The 20,756-nt window shown below is 37.5% G+C and overlaps 1 protein-coding gene across 1 annotated transcript in view; it reads right to left on the bottom strand.

Moving 5' to 3' along the window:
- igsf3 (immunoglobulin superfamily, member 3) overlaps positions 1-20,756 on the bottom strand; it is a 167,909-nt gene that overhangs the window by 118,767 nt on the left and 28,386 nt on the right. Inside the window, exon 2 of the mRNA XM_084420277.1 lies at positions 2,451-2,831. Within this exon, the coding sequence (XP_084276403.1) occupies positions 2,451-2,831 (381 nt within the window). The remainder of the gene's footprint in view (positions 1-2,450; positions 2,832-20,756) is intronic.

Here is a 20,756-nt window from a genome sequence, read left to right as displayed (position 1 = left end):
TGGTTCATGCAATATTCTTAAGAATAAAATTTTGTATAAAATAGAATAAAAAGTTTGTATTCCCCCAAAACATTATCTTTTTTTCTTTCTTTTTTTTAAAGAGTATTTTAAAAACAAAAATTAAAGGTCCACTATGTAACTTTTTTTTGGTTCAAAATTCAAATTTAAATAATGAGTCAATACATCATCAATCCTTCTTCCTAAATGGGTTTTTGTTCTACCCTGATTCACTATGGTAAGCCTATTATAAGTACTTATATTTTTGACCTGACGGGATGGTTTTCGCCTGTGCGTGTCTCATCATATCCGTAAATAGAGAAAAGCTGCTCCGGTTACTTTAACGTCTCTTCTTCCAAAACATATTTTTGTCTTGTTCGTATTTATCTTCACAGTCACGCAGAGCCGAAGCACAACGAAAACAATGTTCTTCCACAAAATGCATGCAGTTTCGTTTTTTTAACCGCTAAAGGGCCAAAACTTGCACCTTTAAGAAGAATTAGAACACTGAGCCGTAAATGTCACATGACTGTACCTCAACCCTTTGTTTAGCACAGGTTTGATGTAACTGGTGACAATGACTAACTCGGGTTATTTTTCAACCCACAACAATGGTTATTGTGATGATGGGAATAGGACTCTAGTTAAAAAGGAGCACTTTCATGAGGTCTGTTAGCACATAGAGGCAACAGAAAGGATGATGGTGTGTTAAAATAAGCACAGAGATCTCGGAATGGGGTACTGAGCAAGGACATGCCTGTCCTTAAACAGGTGGCTCTCAGTGTGATGCTCTCCAGCCCACACCAAACACGACTCATGACTCACCGATCCCATATTAAATCTGTTCCTGCTGGTCCACATGTCCATTTGTGCAGCCTCTCAAGACATGCGGTGCATGTGAGCCTATGCAGCAACGCCTGGCATTGACAACTCAGCCCACATGGTTAGTCACAATCAACAGCCGAACTGTTAACAATGAGTATTTTGTAATAAGTCACGGTCACTCACAAGCCCATGTGACTATGCTAACAAATGGATGAGACATCAGCGGTATGTGTGCCGGAGCAGAGCTGGAAGGATAAAGTTTAATTACAATTATAATTAAGAGGACTATTGATACTGATATCATGGTGGCAGGTGGCAAGGCAGCATTACAAGCCTGTGCCCTACTTAATAATAGGGTGGGCTGGCACACAGATGGACTGGCATTCTGTCAGGTAGCTTCTCTATTACACCACCAGAACAGTGACTGATTTGTGCAGCATAAATCCACTCAGGCATTAAAAGTCCACCAATTAGCGCAGATCCATTAACATGAGCAATGACTAGTTGGAGAGGATTCAGGCTGACGGCTCAAAAAAAAAGAAAAAAAGCTGCATTTCAAATGTCACTTTAAAAAAAGATCCCAAACGTGACTTTCCAAGCATATCTAAGACTGCATTGCCAGAATTGCCTGGAGATAAACTCTAAAATCAGTTTCAAAGACCCAATTATAAGTAGTACTATTCAGATGAGATTTGTTTAATAAACAATGTTTTAGTCACAGTTTTTAATTAGGACGCTCCAATATTAAAATTCTGGCTGACATCGATAAGCTGATCATTTTTATCTAAATTTTGTCTAAAGAAATTAACACAATTTTGTCTAAATAAGTTCAAAATAAAAACTAAAATGATTCATTTGTAAATGCTACAAATGAATTCAGGCATCACAACAGTACAAAATGAACATTACTTTAGAGATTTGCTAAAGATTTAACAGCGTTATTAAATCGTGTTTTTAAACATTAATATCAAGTTAGATGATGGTAAAAACTCACCTAAATGTAAAAATATGGGAAATAAGCATGAACAATAAAATGCACAATAAATCAACCAATCGTTTAAAAAAATATATTGTACCCATAACAGTGTATCATTTCATGTACAAATTCAGATGGGACTAAACCCGGTCTCTGATTGATTTCATTCTCCTTTTAATCTTTTATTGATTTAATTCTCTTTTTAAACAGGATGAGGTGTTTAAATTACCGACCATTTTACGCAGAAAGCTGGAGAAAAGGTTTCTAAACCCAATGACAATACCGTACCTATAACTATCTCGCTGAGCTGACTGACAGCTTTAGTTATGGTTTATAATGAAAGGTCAAAATAAATGAGAAGTTGTGTGAGGAAAAAAAATAATTATATAACAATATCTCACAAATCCCAGACATTGCTATCCGGATGGAATTTGATTTCTCACAGGACCCCCCGAGTTATCTTAAAAACAGTAGGTAATTTCCTTTTAGACGAGACTAAAAATCACAAGTACATCTGTGAAACACGCATTTACCCAATGTCCTGCGGGAAAACCTGTCCTGTCTGAGTAAGGCTCATGAATGCAAAAACAGTGCTGTTGGCAGCATACTATATTATAAATGAGTGTTAAGTGAGAGTTCGGAGGAGGCTCACCGGTGAGGTTGGTACGGGCGCTGTAGGAGCCCAGGTAGCGGCTGTCTGTGTTTGGGGTGTAGCACTCGTACATGCCCTGGTCGGCGGCCTGCAGCTTGGTGATGTGCAGCACGACAGAGTCCCCGCTCAGCCTCTCGATGTAGATCTCCTTGCTGTTGACACGCTGGGCATACAAGGCGTAGGCGTAGCTGTGCTGGGACGTGCTCACGATACGGATCTCTCGGTCGGGAGCGGTGTAAAGGTACATGGACCACTCAAAGTCTTGCTCCACTCCTTCCTTGTAGCCGGTCACATTACACCAGATGGTGATGTGAGATCCTTCCGTTCGAATCAAGGGCCCGGGCTGAACTGTGACCTGCCGCTGGGCTGAGCAAGAGCCCACTGTAAGACAGACAGGAGGAGGGGTCAGTAGTGGTCAAATTATGACAATATAACATCTTCTCAATATTTTTATATTTGATTCTGAAATGACTTAAAATGTGTTTTTTCCATCAGGTAAACTATAATTTTAACCAAACAGCCGTTTATGCAAATAGATTCAGGATGATTTAAGTAAGAACTAAACCAGTCAAAATCTATTTCAGTATAATTTTGTTATAATCTTGATAAGAAGTTCACTCCTGTCTGATAAGACTGGAGCTTTCGAGTCTTGCAGTGTGTGTGTGTGTGTGTGTGTGTAGAACCATCGGCTCTTCAAGAAATCAAGTGGCCTTCAGCCAAGAAACCAATTACACACTAAACACAGCCACTCAAAAGAATTACACTGAACTACAGACCCTTCAAGAAACACACACTGCATGTCTGCTGAGATAAAAAAAAAAACTCACACTGTAAATGCTACAAAAGACACAAATAAAGGGCAAAGCATGAGCAGCTTATGAGTTTATATTTAGATATATACATACACACACACACATATATATATATATATATATATATATATATATATATATATATATATATATATATATATATATATATATATATATATATATATAATCATTGGTAAACGTAAAAAAATATGTTGTCAAGTTGGACAGACTTTGAAATGCAAGATCTTTTCTCCTTACGAGTAGATAAAGAAATCAGTCGACTGAATACTGAAACTAAAGATTATCATCTTATTTATGACAAAATAACTATCCTCCTTTGGAAACAAGCAATACACAGGATCAAAGGAACAAATGACATAAAAATAAAGTTTTAACAGCATTTTGGTGCAGATGAGTGAACAGCAGATGCGGAATACATTCTAGAAAAGGTAATCTGGCAATTTTAAAGCAATTTAATGGGTTTTATGTGTGAAAGTGGCAATTACTCATCTTTGTGTGTCTCTACAGTTGTTATTTTCCTGCTAATTTAGGTTTATAAAATAAAATATAATATAATATAAAATATTTGGAGAATGTATTTGAAATATATTTTGCACATTTAGGCTACTCCTGATGATTTTTTTAATATTATGTAATTTACAGTTCAATGACTATAACTATAATTATTATTAACCATATTAATTATTATTAATTAACATCAGAGAGTTTAAACATTTATTTTTTAGGTAATTATTAAGGAACTATTTTGTTGATCAATTTTAAATCTACATTGTGGAAAAAATAACCTTTATGTAAATATTATTTCAGAAAACAGTAACAATACTACAGTACAAACATGTTAATTGGTAACTGTAAATTGCACTACTATATTTATGTTATTAATTGGTTAACCAAGTTACCTAAACATTGGATTATATGTAATTTTACTGTAAAATAATATTTCATTTAAATAGTTTTGTTTCTTCTTTGATTTTTCTTTCTATTTATTTAATGTTAATTGTATTATTTTAGTGTTGTGTACCCTGATGGGTTTTTTTTTCCCACGGGAAACAAAAGTGAAATTACTTCCTTTGCTTTTTAGAAGTTTTACAGCATCTGCATCTCGGAGACAATGACAACACCTCTCTGAGAATAATGAATGTTCTGTAGAAAGTGAAAGATGGCGACTGAAATGTTAACGTCATCAGAGTTTGACAAAAACATAGGATAAAGGAAGACAAGTGTGAACAGTTGGATTTGAGGGAACAGCGAGAAAGTCATTCCTCGGATGTCATTGTCCAAACTGTAACAGAAAAAAAGACACAGCCCATCTGCTAGCCCATCCCATCTGGTATGGGTCTGTGACAATGAGTGAGTGTGCGTGGGTGAACGCTCCCCATGCCTCAAAAGAGATGTCAGTGATTTAATTACTTCTAAATATGCACATGCATCTGCATCTCTAGGCCATCCCGAAGTGAACTGAAGGTGGCTTTTAGCACTTTCTTTATCCGTTTCCTTCCCTCCTGTAACCCTTATACGCCCACACACACCTGTGCTTTACTAATACACTCCAAAAAAAAAAAAAAACACACCAATGAAACCGCATCCTACTAGTGCTCTGTCAGTACGAACAGGTCTATAGAATAGCTCCAGACAGGAGGGTTAGCTTGACTGTGTGTTGCACTATTGCACAATTTACACTTCCCAAGGTGATCTGATGTTTGTCATGCCCTGCGTTTCTCTCACTCTATGACATCTGGCTCTTTGTGAGTGCAATGTTACGCTCTGCCAACCTGGCTCCCCATAAACCCCTTCATGTGCAATAGATTTTTCTCTATTCCGTCTGAGATATAGCTCAACAATAGAGTCAAACTATAGACCTTATGTAGCCCTGCCCCTTTTCAGCGCTGCGCCCGTTGTCTTTTGACTTCCGGTCTGTGTTTTCCCAGCGATCTTGCGTATTTATGAATAAACAGCTCGTTTTAAAATCTTCCCGGTCTACTGACATTTGTTAAGACATCTGCTTAAAACATTACAATGCTCATGATAACTTTTCGTTAACTCTACAATAAGTAAATCCACTTCACCAGCTAATTACTCCTTGACAGTGATGCCATAGAAATATACAGAGCGACTGCAAAAACAGAAGTTCAAAGACAATATTCTAAAGATGGCTGCACGCTTGTTTCTCTGGCGCATAAGGTATGAGTTCTGGACCACAGTGTGGCATATTGCAAGTCAAGAACCGCCTACATAGATGGGTAGGAGTCGTCTGATGACATGTAAAGCAACTAATTATAAGTTATGTACAAATGGGGGAGACAGGAAAACCACCAATATTTAAATTAGCAACATTATGCATATAATGTACATGTTACGTGTACATGTTAGGTTGTGTGTACATGTTATGTAGGCCTATGCATGCATGTACACGTTATGTATGCGTTATGTTTAGGGATGCACCGATGTGAAAATTGTGGCCGATACCGATAACCGATATTAATATTGCTGTTATGGCCGATACCGATATTTACCGATGTCGATATCTCTGTATAGAAAACAAATTTTAATGATTATCAAATAAAGAGCTATTTTCCAAAACACATTTTTTTTACTTTAGAAATGACTGATATTGGGCATCTTTACCTGTGTGCAAAATATGTCACACATACACACATTGCATTGCATATAATGTGTGCTGGTCAACTTGTCTAAAATTAAGAAACCCTTAGAAAACAGTAAAAAAAAAACAAAAAAAACAGGAACGTGTACAATTAAGATAGGCTACTTCATTTATTATTCCAATATCCAAATATTATTCTAAAAAATACCACAGGGAAAAGGGCTTCTTGTGACGTGCTGTCTTTGCGTTTGAACATTGCACATTTTAAACAGGACACCCAGCTGAATAAATGTTAGCCAATACAAACATATTTATAGAAAACAGTTGACAATGAATAGACAGGAGTTCAATAATAGCATAACGAATCACTTATTCTAAAAATAATAACAAGTATAGGCTATAAGACGAATCCGACATATGGGCTGTGTTAACAGTAAAACGTCCGTCATTTAACGAATTTTAAAAACACGGATGGATAATACAAAATGCTTTCTGACATTTTGACAGAAAAAAAAAAACAAGCAAGAACAAAATTTAAACTTAGCCCGTTTTCATTTTACAATTATCTTCTCTCTCTATGTGCGCGCGTCCGTGTTTGTGAGAGAGAGCTCGCGCAGCACCGGTAGCCTACTTTTTTAATCCATAAGTAACGAACGCGATAGTTTTCATACAAAATAAATATGTAACATAATTAGGTAGGCTACTTTAGTTATTATTAACACAATAACACATGAAGGCTACGTTTCTCAACACTGAGAATGAATAAATAAACGCCTGTTTCTCCACTCGCGCTTATCAGAATCCACAAATCACACGCGCTGTCACTTTTGAGAAAAATCTAATTCGAATGGGTATCATATATCAAGCAATATATTCAAATATCTACGAGTCAAAAAACGATCAGTCAAAAATGTGTCATGAGGAGGAAAAAAACATAAGTCGCACTGGACTGCATTAACAATGTTACGGACGTGAGCGCTCTCGGCACTTAAAAACTGCTTTAAAACTTTCACAGAGACCTCAAGCAGAAAGCACAAAGCCTGTCTTTAAATTTAATTTCGTTTTGTATTAATTGTATCTTAATTTTGATCAATGTTTCATCAACGAATTGCATTGGATTGAATAAATAAAAAGTAAATATACTAGAAAATATTTAATCAGGACAGAGGCGACGGCGCGTGAACCTGGAGCGCGTCTCATAAATGAACCGAAACCTAATTGTATCTTAATTTTGATCAATGTTTCATCAACGAATTGAATTGGATTTAATAAATAAAAAGTAAATATACTAGAAAATATTTAATCAGGACAGAGGCGACGGCGCGTGAACCTGGAGCGCGTCTCATAAATGAACCGAAACCTACCTGCCTCACAGACCTGAGACATATATAGAAAGCTTGAAACTTCTATTTTTAAACAGAACAATTCAAAATGAAAGAAAACAGACTGTTCTCTGCTTATGTCATCTGTATGAAATGTGTATTTCTCTCACATCAACCTCTTCAGCTTCACACGTTAAATATCGGCCTGTTCACATCGGCCATATTTTGACATCGGAACGATACCGATGTGTAAAAAAATTACCATATCGGCCGATATTATATCGGCGGCCGATATATCGTGCACCACTAGTTATGTTATGTATGCATGTACATGTTATGTTATGTACATGTTATGTTATGTTTTGTTAAGTATTATGTTATGTTATATGTTATATGTAGAACAGGCAGAAGCAAAAACTTCATAGCCAAGCTAAATTTATATGGTTGTGCTTGAAAATATCAATTCCTCAATTCAAATAAAATTCCTCATTACCTTTTAAAGAACACTACTGTTCTACCATTTAGGATAATACATTAATACTTGTTTAACAATTATACATTAAATGGATAAAAAGTAATATAATATATTTATAATGTTACAAAAGATTTCTATTTCAAATAAATGCTGTTCTTTTGAGTTTTCTACAAAAAAAAAAAATCACGGTTTTCACAAAAACATTAAGCAGTACAACTGTTCTCAACATCCATAATAATCAGAAATGTTTCTTGATCAGCAAATCAGCATATTATAATGATTTCTGAAGGATCATGTGACACTGAAGACTGGAGTAATGATGCTGAAAATTCAGCTTTGCATCACAGGAATAAATTACATATTAAAATATATATATAAATAATAATATTGATGTAAAAATGTAGGCTAATATTTCAAAAGATCACTGTTTTTACTGTATTTGTATATCAAAATCATAATATCTTAGAGACCCCAAACTTTTTATATACAGTGGAAGTGTATGTTATCCTGGTACGTTTGTTTTTACATTGTTGGACTTACAGTATAGAAAACTATGCAATTCAGCCTTCATAAGCTACATAGCAACCAACCAACCACTGGCGAGATTACACTTTTTTCGTGTGTAGTGAAGAAAGAATGAGATATTCAGTGAACTGTCTGTAGGTATTCTGCAACTTTAGGTCTGATCCCAGGGCCAAACTGACTCTCTTTCCCATCTCTGTCTTGTTTACATTCACACAGACCATTAAAGATTCACCCTTTTTGGCACTCCATATCTGTGTCACTCTCACTTTTAGTATTCTCGTTTCAACCATCTGCCTTATTTAGGATGTGGCCGCTGGTCTGCCTGCTAAAGCTTCGCTTCTAAAGTCCTTAGAGCTACTGTTCATGCTACTCAATAAGTCTGAGACTCAAAGACTGGCTAGGAGACAGTTCCCCTGAAACAAGACTTTACCTGTCAGCACAGTGCATTGCAAGAGTTCTAGTTGTTACACAGTTCACCATGCACTCAGAGCTTGTGTTTGCTCGTACATCTGTCAAAGAGTTTTAGGGAGTCTCAAACTCTACACAGAATCATTTATGTCCACTAATAACCAATGCAGTCTCATTGTTTCAAACAAGAAAAAAAAAAACTTTTAAGGCCTGTTCACACCAAGAACGATAACTATATTAGGATCCACACCAACACAATATGGTTCTGTTTATTGTAGGCCTAAACGAACGCTGCAGTCCTCTCGTCTGCCACTTTATGTGCTCGAGCTCGAAGCGAGATGGATTCAGATTGGCTGTCAATGTTTTTATCGTACTTCAGCTAGAACAAAATTGTTCTGAAAGTGATTCCAATGATATGGACCGTGAGTGGACTGTGCAACTGTCCATGATTTTTAGATCTAGGCTATATCTTTATAGTTATCGTCCTTGGTGTGAACAGGCATTTACAGTATGCGGTAACGAAATGTAATCAAACAGGGTTTAGATTTGTAAGAGCACCAGGGTCCATTTTGTAATTCTAGCACGCCTGAAGTGACAGGCCAGCATTTAAGCCCTGTCATTCAACGGATGGAGTCGACAGCCTGCTAGACCGTGAACCATCAGTCTGATTTCTGCAGGATGAAGATTTCATGTGACATATTAAAACCAGAGTCATTTCTGAGATATTTAACCGGAACATTCATGTCAGGCTCGTTCGCCTTTTTGAGCTCAACTGATGAAAGCAGCATTTTCATGTGGGTCACAGAAGACTTCCCAAGAATAACCAGCTCTGGCCTGCCATCAGCTCTGCAGCATTAAATATGGATCACATATAAAACACCATGCGTCTCTAACAACACGTGCTCTTTTCTCCTGTGGAGGAGGAGAGGGGCATAAATGAGTTTTGTAACCGTTTCAAATACAGTACATTTTAATACCAGTTTACAGTACTTTATTGCAGTACACCCACAGAAACTTTTCCTCCTCTGAGTGCCAAGTAAAGCATTTCATAAAAGTTTCATTTCACAATCTGGCTTATGCTCTTATGATCTTGAGAAACCTTATACTTTTGACAGCAATAAACCTCACTAAACGGTTTAAACTCTCATCCAGCGTTACTAAAACCCTGCTAATTAGATACATATTAATCATATAGGCCTACAGGTAAATATTATCCTATTTTTTTTTAGAGATTGGATTTTTGCTGAAATAATTAGTCCTAACTACACTGTAAAAAAATTCTAACCTCCCTAACTCAAAATTTTCTAGTGACTGATAACATCTAAATTTTTCAATTGGCCAAAGTGAAATTCTGTAAATTATTAAATTAAATTTACAGATTTTCACTTGGGCCAATTGAAATTTACAGAATTTCACTTGGGCCAATTGAAAAATTTTGATGTTATCAGTCACTAGAAAATTTTGAGTTAGGGAGGTTAGAATTTTTTTACAGTGTATATATTTAAAAGAATTATTAAAAGCAGTATTACTTTTCAGTCAAATATAACGGACGGGAACTGGAGATATTAAGCTTTCAAACAAGACCAAAAAAAGCACAATAAAGGCAACCTAACATGTTGAACTGGACCAACCAATCCACTAAAAATATTGTACACAAAAGATTGGATCAGTCACAAATAAGATAGGCCTACAGTAAATGCAGCCTTTGCTGTGTTTCACCCGTTTCACTTGAAAAGGGCCTCGCAACAGAAGGGGCCTTGCTTGCGCTGGAAAAAGTTAATTTAGTTTTAAAAGTTAAACTAAACTGAATGTCAAATCATTTAGATCCAGCATTTTTTGACAAATGAAAACACTGAATAAGAATCAGTTCTCGGTTCCCAACCATAATTATTAGCCTACCTTACAAATGTGAAAAGAGTCCCACGGGAACAAATGAAGAGAACATAAAAACATACAACAACTTCAAAACCACAACAACAATTAAAGAAGACAACGTGGGTAGATGATAAAGAATGAAAGAGCAAAACAACACCCTGGATCAAATGCGGTCAAAACTGCAAAGATCAAAAGAAAATCTGCCTGAAAGGTAAGTCTACAGCCCAATCTGGTCAGCACAAAAGTCTCTGATAAATACTGGTACATGAGAGACAACCACTTTCCCAAGCCTGCTGTTTGTCTAGATTTAATTGCCTCTCACACAGAGACCTAAAGCACTTTAATGGAGCCGCTGTGTACGGACACACAAGCCATGATGCCTTGCCTCCCGGCCCAAGAGAGTAACTCAATATCCCTCAAAAGACATACACACAAGCTCTGGTGTTTTAACAGGACTCACACATGGACCAAATTGGCCCAAACCATTACCACCATCACCACACCTCACAAACTCCAAACCCAGCGGAGCAATTACAAAAATGTATTCTGCTCATCTGATGCAGGCCGGAGTGCAAGCACTACTTTCACAAGGAGAGCAAAAAGGCTTGGCGGGAAACGGTAGCCAATTAGAGGAGGCTGCAGAGAGTCAAACGGCCAGAAGAAGGGATCATATTGAGAAGAAATACAGCAGTCCGTGGCACTTGGCAACCCAAAATCCAATCTTTTGTCTATGTGTGACATAGATCTCATTTTTTCTGAGCAGTGTGAACACAAAAAAATCCAGCTTTGATATGTGGTCCTTGATCCAATTATGTGTCCAGTCCACGGCAATTTGACCCGAGCATGACCCATCAGATTGGAATTGAATAGTTTCTTTAACCCCTTTTTTTCTTTTGTTATGTACACATAAGAGATGCAAGGGACTTACAGTTTTTGTAAATGTGGGTCGTTTCATGGTGGCTGCTATTTAAGACTGTTGTAAGTGTGATGTGAACAATTTCAAAGCAATGAGATCACATTTGAGCATACAATATTTTTTATATGATATAAATCATATATTTTATATATATAAATATATAAATATATATATATGTTTTTTATATATAAATAAAATTGAATTGAGCTTAAAAGGATGCAAAACAAATGGAAATTGTCATTTACTTTCATTTTCCCACTGTCATTTCAAACTTTTTTTTTTAATTTAAGCCCGTATTGTGATTGTAGTCACTTAACTTGCTTTAAGGTGCTTTAAGGTGCTAGCTTTCTGTCTGTTGGCTTAGAGCTGAGCTGAATCAGAAAGCAAAAGGAGCACACTGATATGTTTAAGATTTAACAGAGTTTGGCTGTGTAAAGATTTAAGAAGCCTGTCTCAGCAAGAGATAAGAAGAAACCAGGGACTAATGAGGTTTCAGAGGAAAGGTGCAAGATTAGTGTCACATAAAACATAGAAGTCAGTGACCATGCATCTATTTACTGTGCCAAAAAGTACATAAACAGAAAAATGCAAGCCAGCAGACATACTGGCTATTGAGTGCATCTCTGAGATCACAATTAGACCAACTATAAAGCAATAAAGTAGGCTGTTAAATTATCCACGTCATGCCTTTCTTGACACAGCTGTGGCCTCATGTTCAACTTCAAATCATTAAACAACTAACAACATAAGCCTGAACGGGAGGGAGGGAGGGAGGGAGGGAAGGAAGTTGTGAATAATTGCTAAATTAAAATTCAACAATATGTTAAATTATGTAGTAGGTAGATAAAAGGATTATTAGGAATGGTCCACATTTGTAAAATAAATGAAATAAAAAAGTATAAAAAAATAAAGCAAATGGTGCTTTTTAAAGTTTTTTTATTATATATATTATACATTTTGTGTATAATAGTGTGTGTGTGTGTGTGTGTGTGTGTGTGTGTGTGTGTGCCCTTGTTTATATTAAATTGTGGGGACCAAATGTCCCCATAAGAATAGTAAAACCTGAGATCACCTACAATGTGGGGACCAGCCGAGGTCCCCACTTTTCAAAAGGCTTATAAATCACACAGGATGAGTTGTTTTGAGAAAGTAAAAATGCAGAATGTTTCCTGTGATGGGTAGGTTTAGGGGCAGGGGTAGTGTAAGGGGATAGAATGTACAGTTTGTACGGTATAAAAACCATTACGTCTATGGAGAGTCCCCACAAAGATAGTGAACCAGACGTGTGTGTGTGTGTGTGTGTGTGTGTGTGTGTGTGTGTGTGTGTGTGTGTGTGTGTGTGTGTGTGTGTGTGTGTGTGTGAGAGTGAGAGAGAGTGAGAGAGAGTGAGAGAGAGAGAGAGAGAGAGAGAGAGAGAGAGAGAGAGAGAGAGAGAGAGAGAGAGAGAGAGAGAGAGAGAGAGAGAGAGAGAGAGAGAGAGAGAGAGAGAGAGAGAGAGAGAGAGAGAGAGAGAGAGAGAGCGTGTGTGAAAGAGAAAAGCATATGCACTGCCTCTTCCAGGCCAGGACAGGGACTCCAGTCAGCACCTCAGCTGTGCCGCATTAAAAACAACACAGGTCTTTTAGTATAGGCAGACGGGGGGGCACACTGCTTCCTGTGAGTGTGCGAGTGAGCAGCTGGCAGCACAGCTGTACTGGTGGTGTGTGTGTGGCACTGAATGAGTGTTGAAAATTATTAACAATATTTAAGAATGTTTTGTTTTTGTTTTGTTTTTAACAGTTCAATGGCAGACAGATAGGAAAAAATGGTATGTGGGCTACACCCCCATTGGGAGGACAGGAAATGAGGAGTAAGACAGCATGCTCTGAGTTTGATTCGATCAATACAAAAGCATTCTGTGAACAAGACAAGACCACAGCAGTCCTGATATCTGCTCTGTAGGGATGTAAGAAGAGGTGAATCCTGGTCACGTTGCTCTGTTGAGTGGGTTGTACTAGTAAGGCTAAGGCTCTGTTTGTGTTCATCACAGGAGTGAAAGCTGTTCCATAAGGTAGGTAACATAATTATGAGATGCCTTCATAGATACTTTCTTTTGGAAAGAAGCACTTCTGTATTCTATGTAGAGAAAAAGAACAATACCAGACTGCATGCTGATGCTCAAGATGGCAGAAAATGAGAAATGTTGATTATTATACCAACTGTCCATAAAATATGCAATATAGTGCAGTATACTGTTCAAGAGTTTGTAGCCAAAGAAATGCTTTTTTTAAAGAAATGCATACTTTTATTCAGCAAGGATGCATTAAATGAATCAGAAGTGATAAATTGTAGCCTAAATAATAATAATACATTTTATATTGTAATAATATTTCACAATATTACAGTTTTTATTCAGGTTACAGTACTTTCAAAAAATTCTGAAATCTTACATACCCCAAACTTTTAAACAGTTAGGGTAAAAAAAATTTGTTGTTTTTTTAAATTGAATTAAAAATTGATTATCCAACCAAAATGTGTTGTGTATTTTTATGCTTATTTGATTATTGAGAAACCCCAACCAGAACAGGACAGACAAATAATGAACAATGAGACATGGTCAGATATGCAGGACGTGAGTCTGTATTCAAGGAAGTAATCTAGGGACTGTGTGTGTGTGTGTGTGTTTTTTCATATGCAGAAAAACATGTAGCATGTAATATCCTGAGATGGAGACGGGCCGCATGGTTTCCAGGCTAGAGAACAGAACAGGACAGCAGGAAATAAAGAGAGGTACACAGAGCATCATGATAAACCAAAGGAGGTAAAATAGGTGTGCATTAGGAGACTGCAGGACCACAGAGTAGTCGGGAAAAGCGTCGCCAATAGACTGTGGATGTAATTTGTGCAACCGCTGGTCGCGGCACTTGGTCGGGGCAAAAATGCATCCTAGCAAAAAAAAATAAAGTTCAAGTTAGACATTAGGACAAACGGCATGTCTTTAGGCACAACTCACTTCGTCAATAAAAATACCATAGTATAACATTTTTAAGTTAATGCATGCTGGACTCTTTATTTCAGTCTCCCATTCACTTCCATCACACTGGCAGTCAATGGACTTGCACCTCCGAGCACGCACATGCCCGGAAAGGCCATTTAGATGAAAAATGAACGGGCTCATACACCGAGCTGTACCCAGCCAATCGAAAAAACGATATGAAATGGAAGACATTTATTTCTGGGTGTGTGGAGCCATATTTACAATATATGCAAAGCTACTTTATTCCCCACCCCTCCAGCACTTTCATTGTGCTGTTTTGTCAGGCCCTCAGTCTCGGGATACTTTTTTATTCCTTGAGCTCATAAATCCGTCTTGAATTATTTCTGTTTTTTACTCCATTTTTTTGCAAAAGCGCAGTTTAATGGGATTTGCATTCTGAGTGTGACATAATTTCAGAAACATCACTGCTCAAGGCCCTTAAGATGAGACAAAATCTTCCCATAAACTCAAACAGCCCTGTTGATATTATTTAAATGAATTAAATGCAATAAGCACGACTTTAAAAAGGAGGCCCAAAGGAATGCAAGCGGTTTTAGACCTCATTTTAATCGCGTCCTGGTGCATTGTGGGATGGCTTTCACAATTGAATAGGCTACATTTCTGGAGAGCTGTATGCCAAGGCAAGTAAGAGTCTCTTCCTCCAGAAGGGCATATGAACCACTGCAGGACAGAAAACATGGTGCCTTGCTGTCTGACCGATGCTAAAAGGAATGACCACAGTGACAAAGCATTGCAGGAACTGTAGATGGTCCAATTTTACGTCATAAATTGAGCTTTCAGAGACCAGAGGAAAATATATGACTGAGTGAGACTGTGAGAAGGCTCAGTATCTGTATTTCAGAAACAATGAGCACAATAAAGGGATAGTTCATTTAAAGGGATACTGTAGTTCACCCACAAATGTACTCATCCTCATGTCATTCCAAACATACTTTTTCCCCTGAAACACAAAAGAAGTTTAGCATAATGTACTTAAGCTGTTATATTGAATTTGGATAAGGGATTAAGTGCTGTCAAACTCCAAATATCATAAATGTAGTCCATCCATATGTGAAGCGCTTTGAGGACCCAGAAAAGCGCTATATAAATGTAACTAATTATTATTATTATTATTATTATTATCATCCATACTAAATACTTAGTTGTCTCAATACAATGGCTGTGTGAGGAACACTTTTTTATTTTTTTGAAAGAAAGAAAGAAATTAATACTTTGTATAGCCAAGATGAATTAAATTGATTAAAGTTACAGTAAAGATATTTATTTTTTAAAAAATGTAAGCTGCTTCATTGCTAATTAAAATTTTTAAAACTTGCACAAAAACAAAATCAGTTGGTGCGACCAACTACATTAATATGGTCCAAGTCCATCATCCAACATGCAGAAAACAAACAAAACAATGATATCATAGAGAAGAGCCCTGCAAATCCTCATGACTGTTTGTGCCAAGGTCAATAAGTATCTTAAAATACAAAAAGTACATTTCTCAGAACAAGTGAGTTCGATTTTTAAGAAACGTTTACATTTTCTTTAATGGTGGACACTCTCACAAATGGCCCACAAATAACTCCTTTAATGTTCAAAGGAAGAAGAAGAAACTCATATGGGTTTCAAAAGACAAGAGGTTGAGTACAGACTTCTCATTTTGACATAAATTATCCTTTAAGTACATAATGCCCATATACTCCTTCAAAGAGCAGTTCTGTTAGTGCTTGAAGAGTTTTGCTTCAGTCAGTAAGACGATTGCGGCAAATTGAGGTCCGCGCACGACTGCTCATAAAAATGTCATCACTTAGTGCTAAACATATGTTCAGAGGAGCTGATGCAACCTAAAACGAAGTCAAACACCATATTTTATCCTTTCAGACAGAGCAACATCACTCTCTCCGTTTGTATTCTTCTCCCAGAATCAGGTTCCCTTGTTTTTTCTCCTCACTAACCCTCCCCCTCCCTGTTCGTTCGTTCTGCCCGCGACCACATGTGAGAATCCCCGCTGCTTGTGTCTGTCTCAGAGATCTTTGAACCCTTTCAGCGAGGTTTAACGGGCTCAGAGACGCTTCAAAGTGAAACGACGGCTCACGTAGGCAGACAATGAGGTCCTAAATCCCTCATCAGAGGCATTCTACCTACGTTCTGACCACAGCTGCCCGTCCTAACACGGCATTAACCCACACCTAATATCTAGTTTCACCTGCTCTGATTCTGCTGCCAATATAAATCTATTCAACCCACCGAGCCGACAAACTGTTCGTTTAGCTTGTGATTGCTGGACTCAGAATGCCAGTGTCCCATTGAGAGTGGGAACCAGGACAAACGTTCGCATGGGATGTGTGTGTGAATTATGCACACGGCAAAGATAAGGGGTATAAAGAACTAATCCAGTGAGAAGCACGCCACGTCTCCTCCACAGAGGCACAATCTCACTGCTTCATTATAATGTGACACCATGTTCTTAAACCGGCTGTGGATAATCCCACTTCTCGTGCATCTTGGAGTGTCTGGGACTCACTGTGACTGTAACTCACGCGAGTTAACAAGAAAGCCCCGTTTCTGTGTAAACCATTCTCTCTTAGGTGCACAAAAAAGTTACTTCAAACGCTCTCATAATACAAGCTCCCAAATTTGGAGATCCACAGAGCAAACCTTGTTTACTATCTTTCAACTGCATTTTATCCACACATAAGAGAAAAGAGCAAATGCGCAAACATGCTCAAACAAAGTGGTGCGTTGTGCTTGAATAAACACCTGTGCCGCCAGATACGGCTGGCCGAGAGGGATAACAAGCACAGGGCAGAAAATCCACTGGACGTGCTCCACTTAAATCAAACAGAGGCGAGGACAGACACACACAGACACCCTCCAGGAGACGACAGGGAAGTCTAATTACCATAAAATCACACTTGCTCTGCTACAATAAAGTCATAATAACACCTGAGCGGTTTATCTTTCAACCCAGCAGGCCTAGATACTGTAAATGTCATAGAAGGTGATAAACCATGCAAAAGCCCCTTCACAAGACTCTCATCGCAAGTGGCTTTGACCTCAAGCATTGCAAATAGCGACATGGAAGAGATATTTTACGAGGTTTCTAGCAAAACTGGGTCAGGATGGTTGACTGGAAAGGTTGACTAATTTATCGAGAGATTTTTTTTTTCTTCTTTAAAATCAATCCCTTTGTAGCACCACACACTGTAAAAGATTTTATGCTCAATAAGTTATGACAATATATGTTTTTACATTGCTTTAACTCATCAAAATAAGTTAAAGCTGCAGTCCGTAACTTTTTTGGGTTAAAAATGATCCACAAAAAAACAAGGAACTCCCGCACACAATCAGTACTTGCAAATGAGTATCAAAATTGTATTAGCAATGTTTCGGTCTCACGACCTTCATACAACTATTCAAACTCAATCCCATTTAAAATAATCACATGACCAATCAACGTAAAGATCCATTTGTAACCAATTAAGCTCAATGACAGAATGCATAATTAACACTACATCATCATAAACAGGTACACACATAATTGTGAATAACATCAAAGTAAAAAAAAAAAAAAACACCTTTATAACATCACATTAAATAATGCTTCATCATTCCATACCCCTAGACGATAAAGTCTGAAGGGTAAAAATCCAAAACAGTTCACGTTTCTGTAAGAGCAATTACAATGACACAAAAATTATGTTTTAAATGTATTATTGCACTGAGCACAATTCCCATACCGATAATTACCATTCTGTATAGGACTGAGTAAACTCTGAGACGGACACGGACTGACACTCTGAAAACGAGCATGTACTAGGCAATCTTTTAAATTCCTAGCCTATTTATACACAATTATTAAATTATTATTAATTATTATTAATTATTAAACAATTAAAAATTACCCCAAAAAATTTGAGCAAGTACATAAACAGCCAGTGTTTAAAACTATCTGCTTGCCTTAGCTCGATTCAAAACGGTAAGCTTGTAATAATGTTTTTAATTTCATGCTGACCGAGTTTGGAGGCGATTGGATGAATTCTCTAGGATGAGTAGGCCTACATCAAATTCCACAGCATGCGTTTTTCAAACAACCCATGATAGCCGACTTCCTGTTGGGCGGAGCTAATAACTTAGAGTGCGGAAGTTGTTCGGCCCGATGAGATCTACATGTGTACCGAGTTTCATATTAATTCATGCAAGCGTGTTTGATATATGGACCAAGTTTTTAGACCGTGTCCAAGGGGGCGCTGTTGAGCCCCCCTGCCACGCCCGGGTACCAGCTTCAGCCCGGCTCTGATGACTGTGGGTTCTGACCTGTGTGGAAAGTTTCAAGAGTTTTTGAGCACGTTAAGGGCCCCAAAAGCCCCTGAAACCTTGAAGAACAAAGATTCTGATACCGAACCGTTCGAGATATCAAAAATCTGTTCGCAAGAATTCATCCTCAATGTCTTGACTTCATTCACACCGAGTTTGGCGGCGATCGGATGAATTCCCTAGGAGGAGTATTTCACATTCCATTGTATGCGTTTTCCAAACAACATATAATAACCAACTTCCTGTTGGGCTTTTGTAAAACTTAGAGCACGAAAGTTGTGCGGCCCGATGAGATCTATATGTGTACTGAGTTTCATTATTACATGCAAGCGTGTTTGATATATGGACCAAGATTTCGGACCCCATTCCAGGGGGGCGCTGTCGAGCCCCCCTGCCACGCCCGGGTACCAGCTTCAGTCCGGCCCTGAAAAAATAATCCTTACGAAAACAATAGGGCCTTCGCCCTTTCAGGGCTTGGGCCCTAAATATCGGAAGGGCATTAAATGTAGTCATGCAATGCTGATGTTGTTAACATTAACAATTTGAGAACAAAATATAATTTGCACGGTTTGACGTGATACAAGCGATCGTTAGATTTAATCAGCGCGATTTACAAAAAGTGGATGTTAATTAGGCCTACTTGTGTTAAGTTAATTACTTCCAAAAAGTAGAATCTGTGATTCCGAATGCCAGTATCCACACCGGCGCGTTGACTGACAGCCGCACATTCTCCTCAAAACATTGGATTCATCCGCGCTGTGCCGTGCCGAGGGACAACCCACGTAAAGTTGATAATTCCGCGAATAACTGCAATTGCAGATTTCGAACAGAGATGGCGACAAAGAGGAAAAACTACGGACTGCAACTTTAAGCAATTTTCTACTTTATTATAAGTTATACAAGATTCCACTTAAATTTTTAAGTCAATTTAATGCAATTTAAGTTGAAATGAATTAAACATCCACAGCCTTCTCTGAGAAGTTCTGTCTCTGAATTCCACTCCTATAAATCAATGCAGTTAAGTTACCGAAGTGCCTCAACGGAAACAAATGAGCAGACTTTAACAAATTGTAATCATGTGACACTGAAGAATGGAATAATGATGCTGAAAATTCAGCTTTATCATCACATGAATAGCCTACATTGAAATGTTTTAAAATTCAAATAGAAAATGTATTTTTAAATTGTAATATTTCACAGTATTACTGTTTTTTTTACTGTATTCATTCGGTTCACGTGACGTCACTGTAGCTTTGCGCCGCCATCTTTGCGACCGATCTCAGTAATGCCTGCAATATGTTGTGCAGTTGGCTGCAACAACAGCCGAAAGAGGAATCCTGACCTGGTATTTTATTCCATACCAAAATAAGAGAGAAGAGAGAATAATTTATTTAAAAGACTTGAAGTCTCATGTTGGTTTGTGGTTAATTATATTTCCATTATACTCTCAGTGGCCAACATTATACAGACAGATATCGACAGATAATGTTTTGTCTTCATTTTATTGTTGGATCTGTTTAAATGCATTTTATCATGGTAAGTTAGTAAGATTTGGGGTTGTTTTGAATATAACTGTCTGTCTGTTCGTTAATACCTACCTAAATCTAATAAATATTTTTATGAAGTTCATAAATTGTCTTCGTCACATGCGCTTTAGATGTTATTTTGTGTAAGTAACGTTAACGTTAGCTCTGCAGACGATGCATAATCTCAGCCTTGAAATGCATATTAAAGGACTAAGTTAGTTCTTCCAAAAATGATAATTCTGCCGTCATTTACTCGCCTTCATGTGCAAATCCTGAAGTTTACTTTCCGTGGAAGACAAAGGGACATTTTTGAATATGTAGCCTAATGGAGACTCTTCTTGTCGATGTAATGAAAGTGAATGAGTAACATTAGCCTACTGGGGGCTGTCACGCAAAAAATAATAATAATAAAAGACAAAAAAAACATCACTAAAGTATCATAAAAGTGATCTAATACGACTCGTCCGTTATATTAATAGCGTTAT

This window comes from Rutilus rutilus, assembly GCF_951802725.1.
Source record: "Rutilus rutilus genome assembly, chromosome: 10".
Taxonomy (NCBI): domain Eukaryota; kingdom Metazoa; phylum Chordata; class Actinopteri; order Cypriniformes; family Leuciscidae; genus Rutilus; species Rutilus rutilus.
The sequence above is the reverse complement of the archived record's forward strand: the minus strand, read 5'-3'. Positions and strand labels throughout refer to the sequence as shown.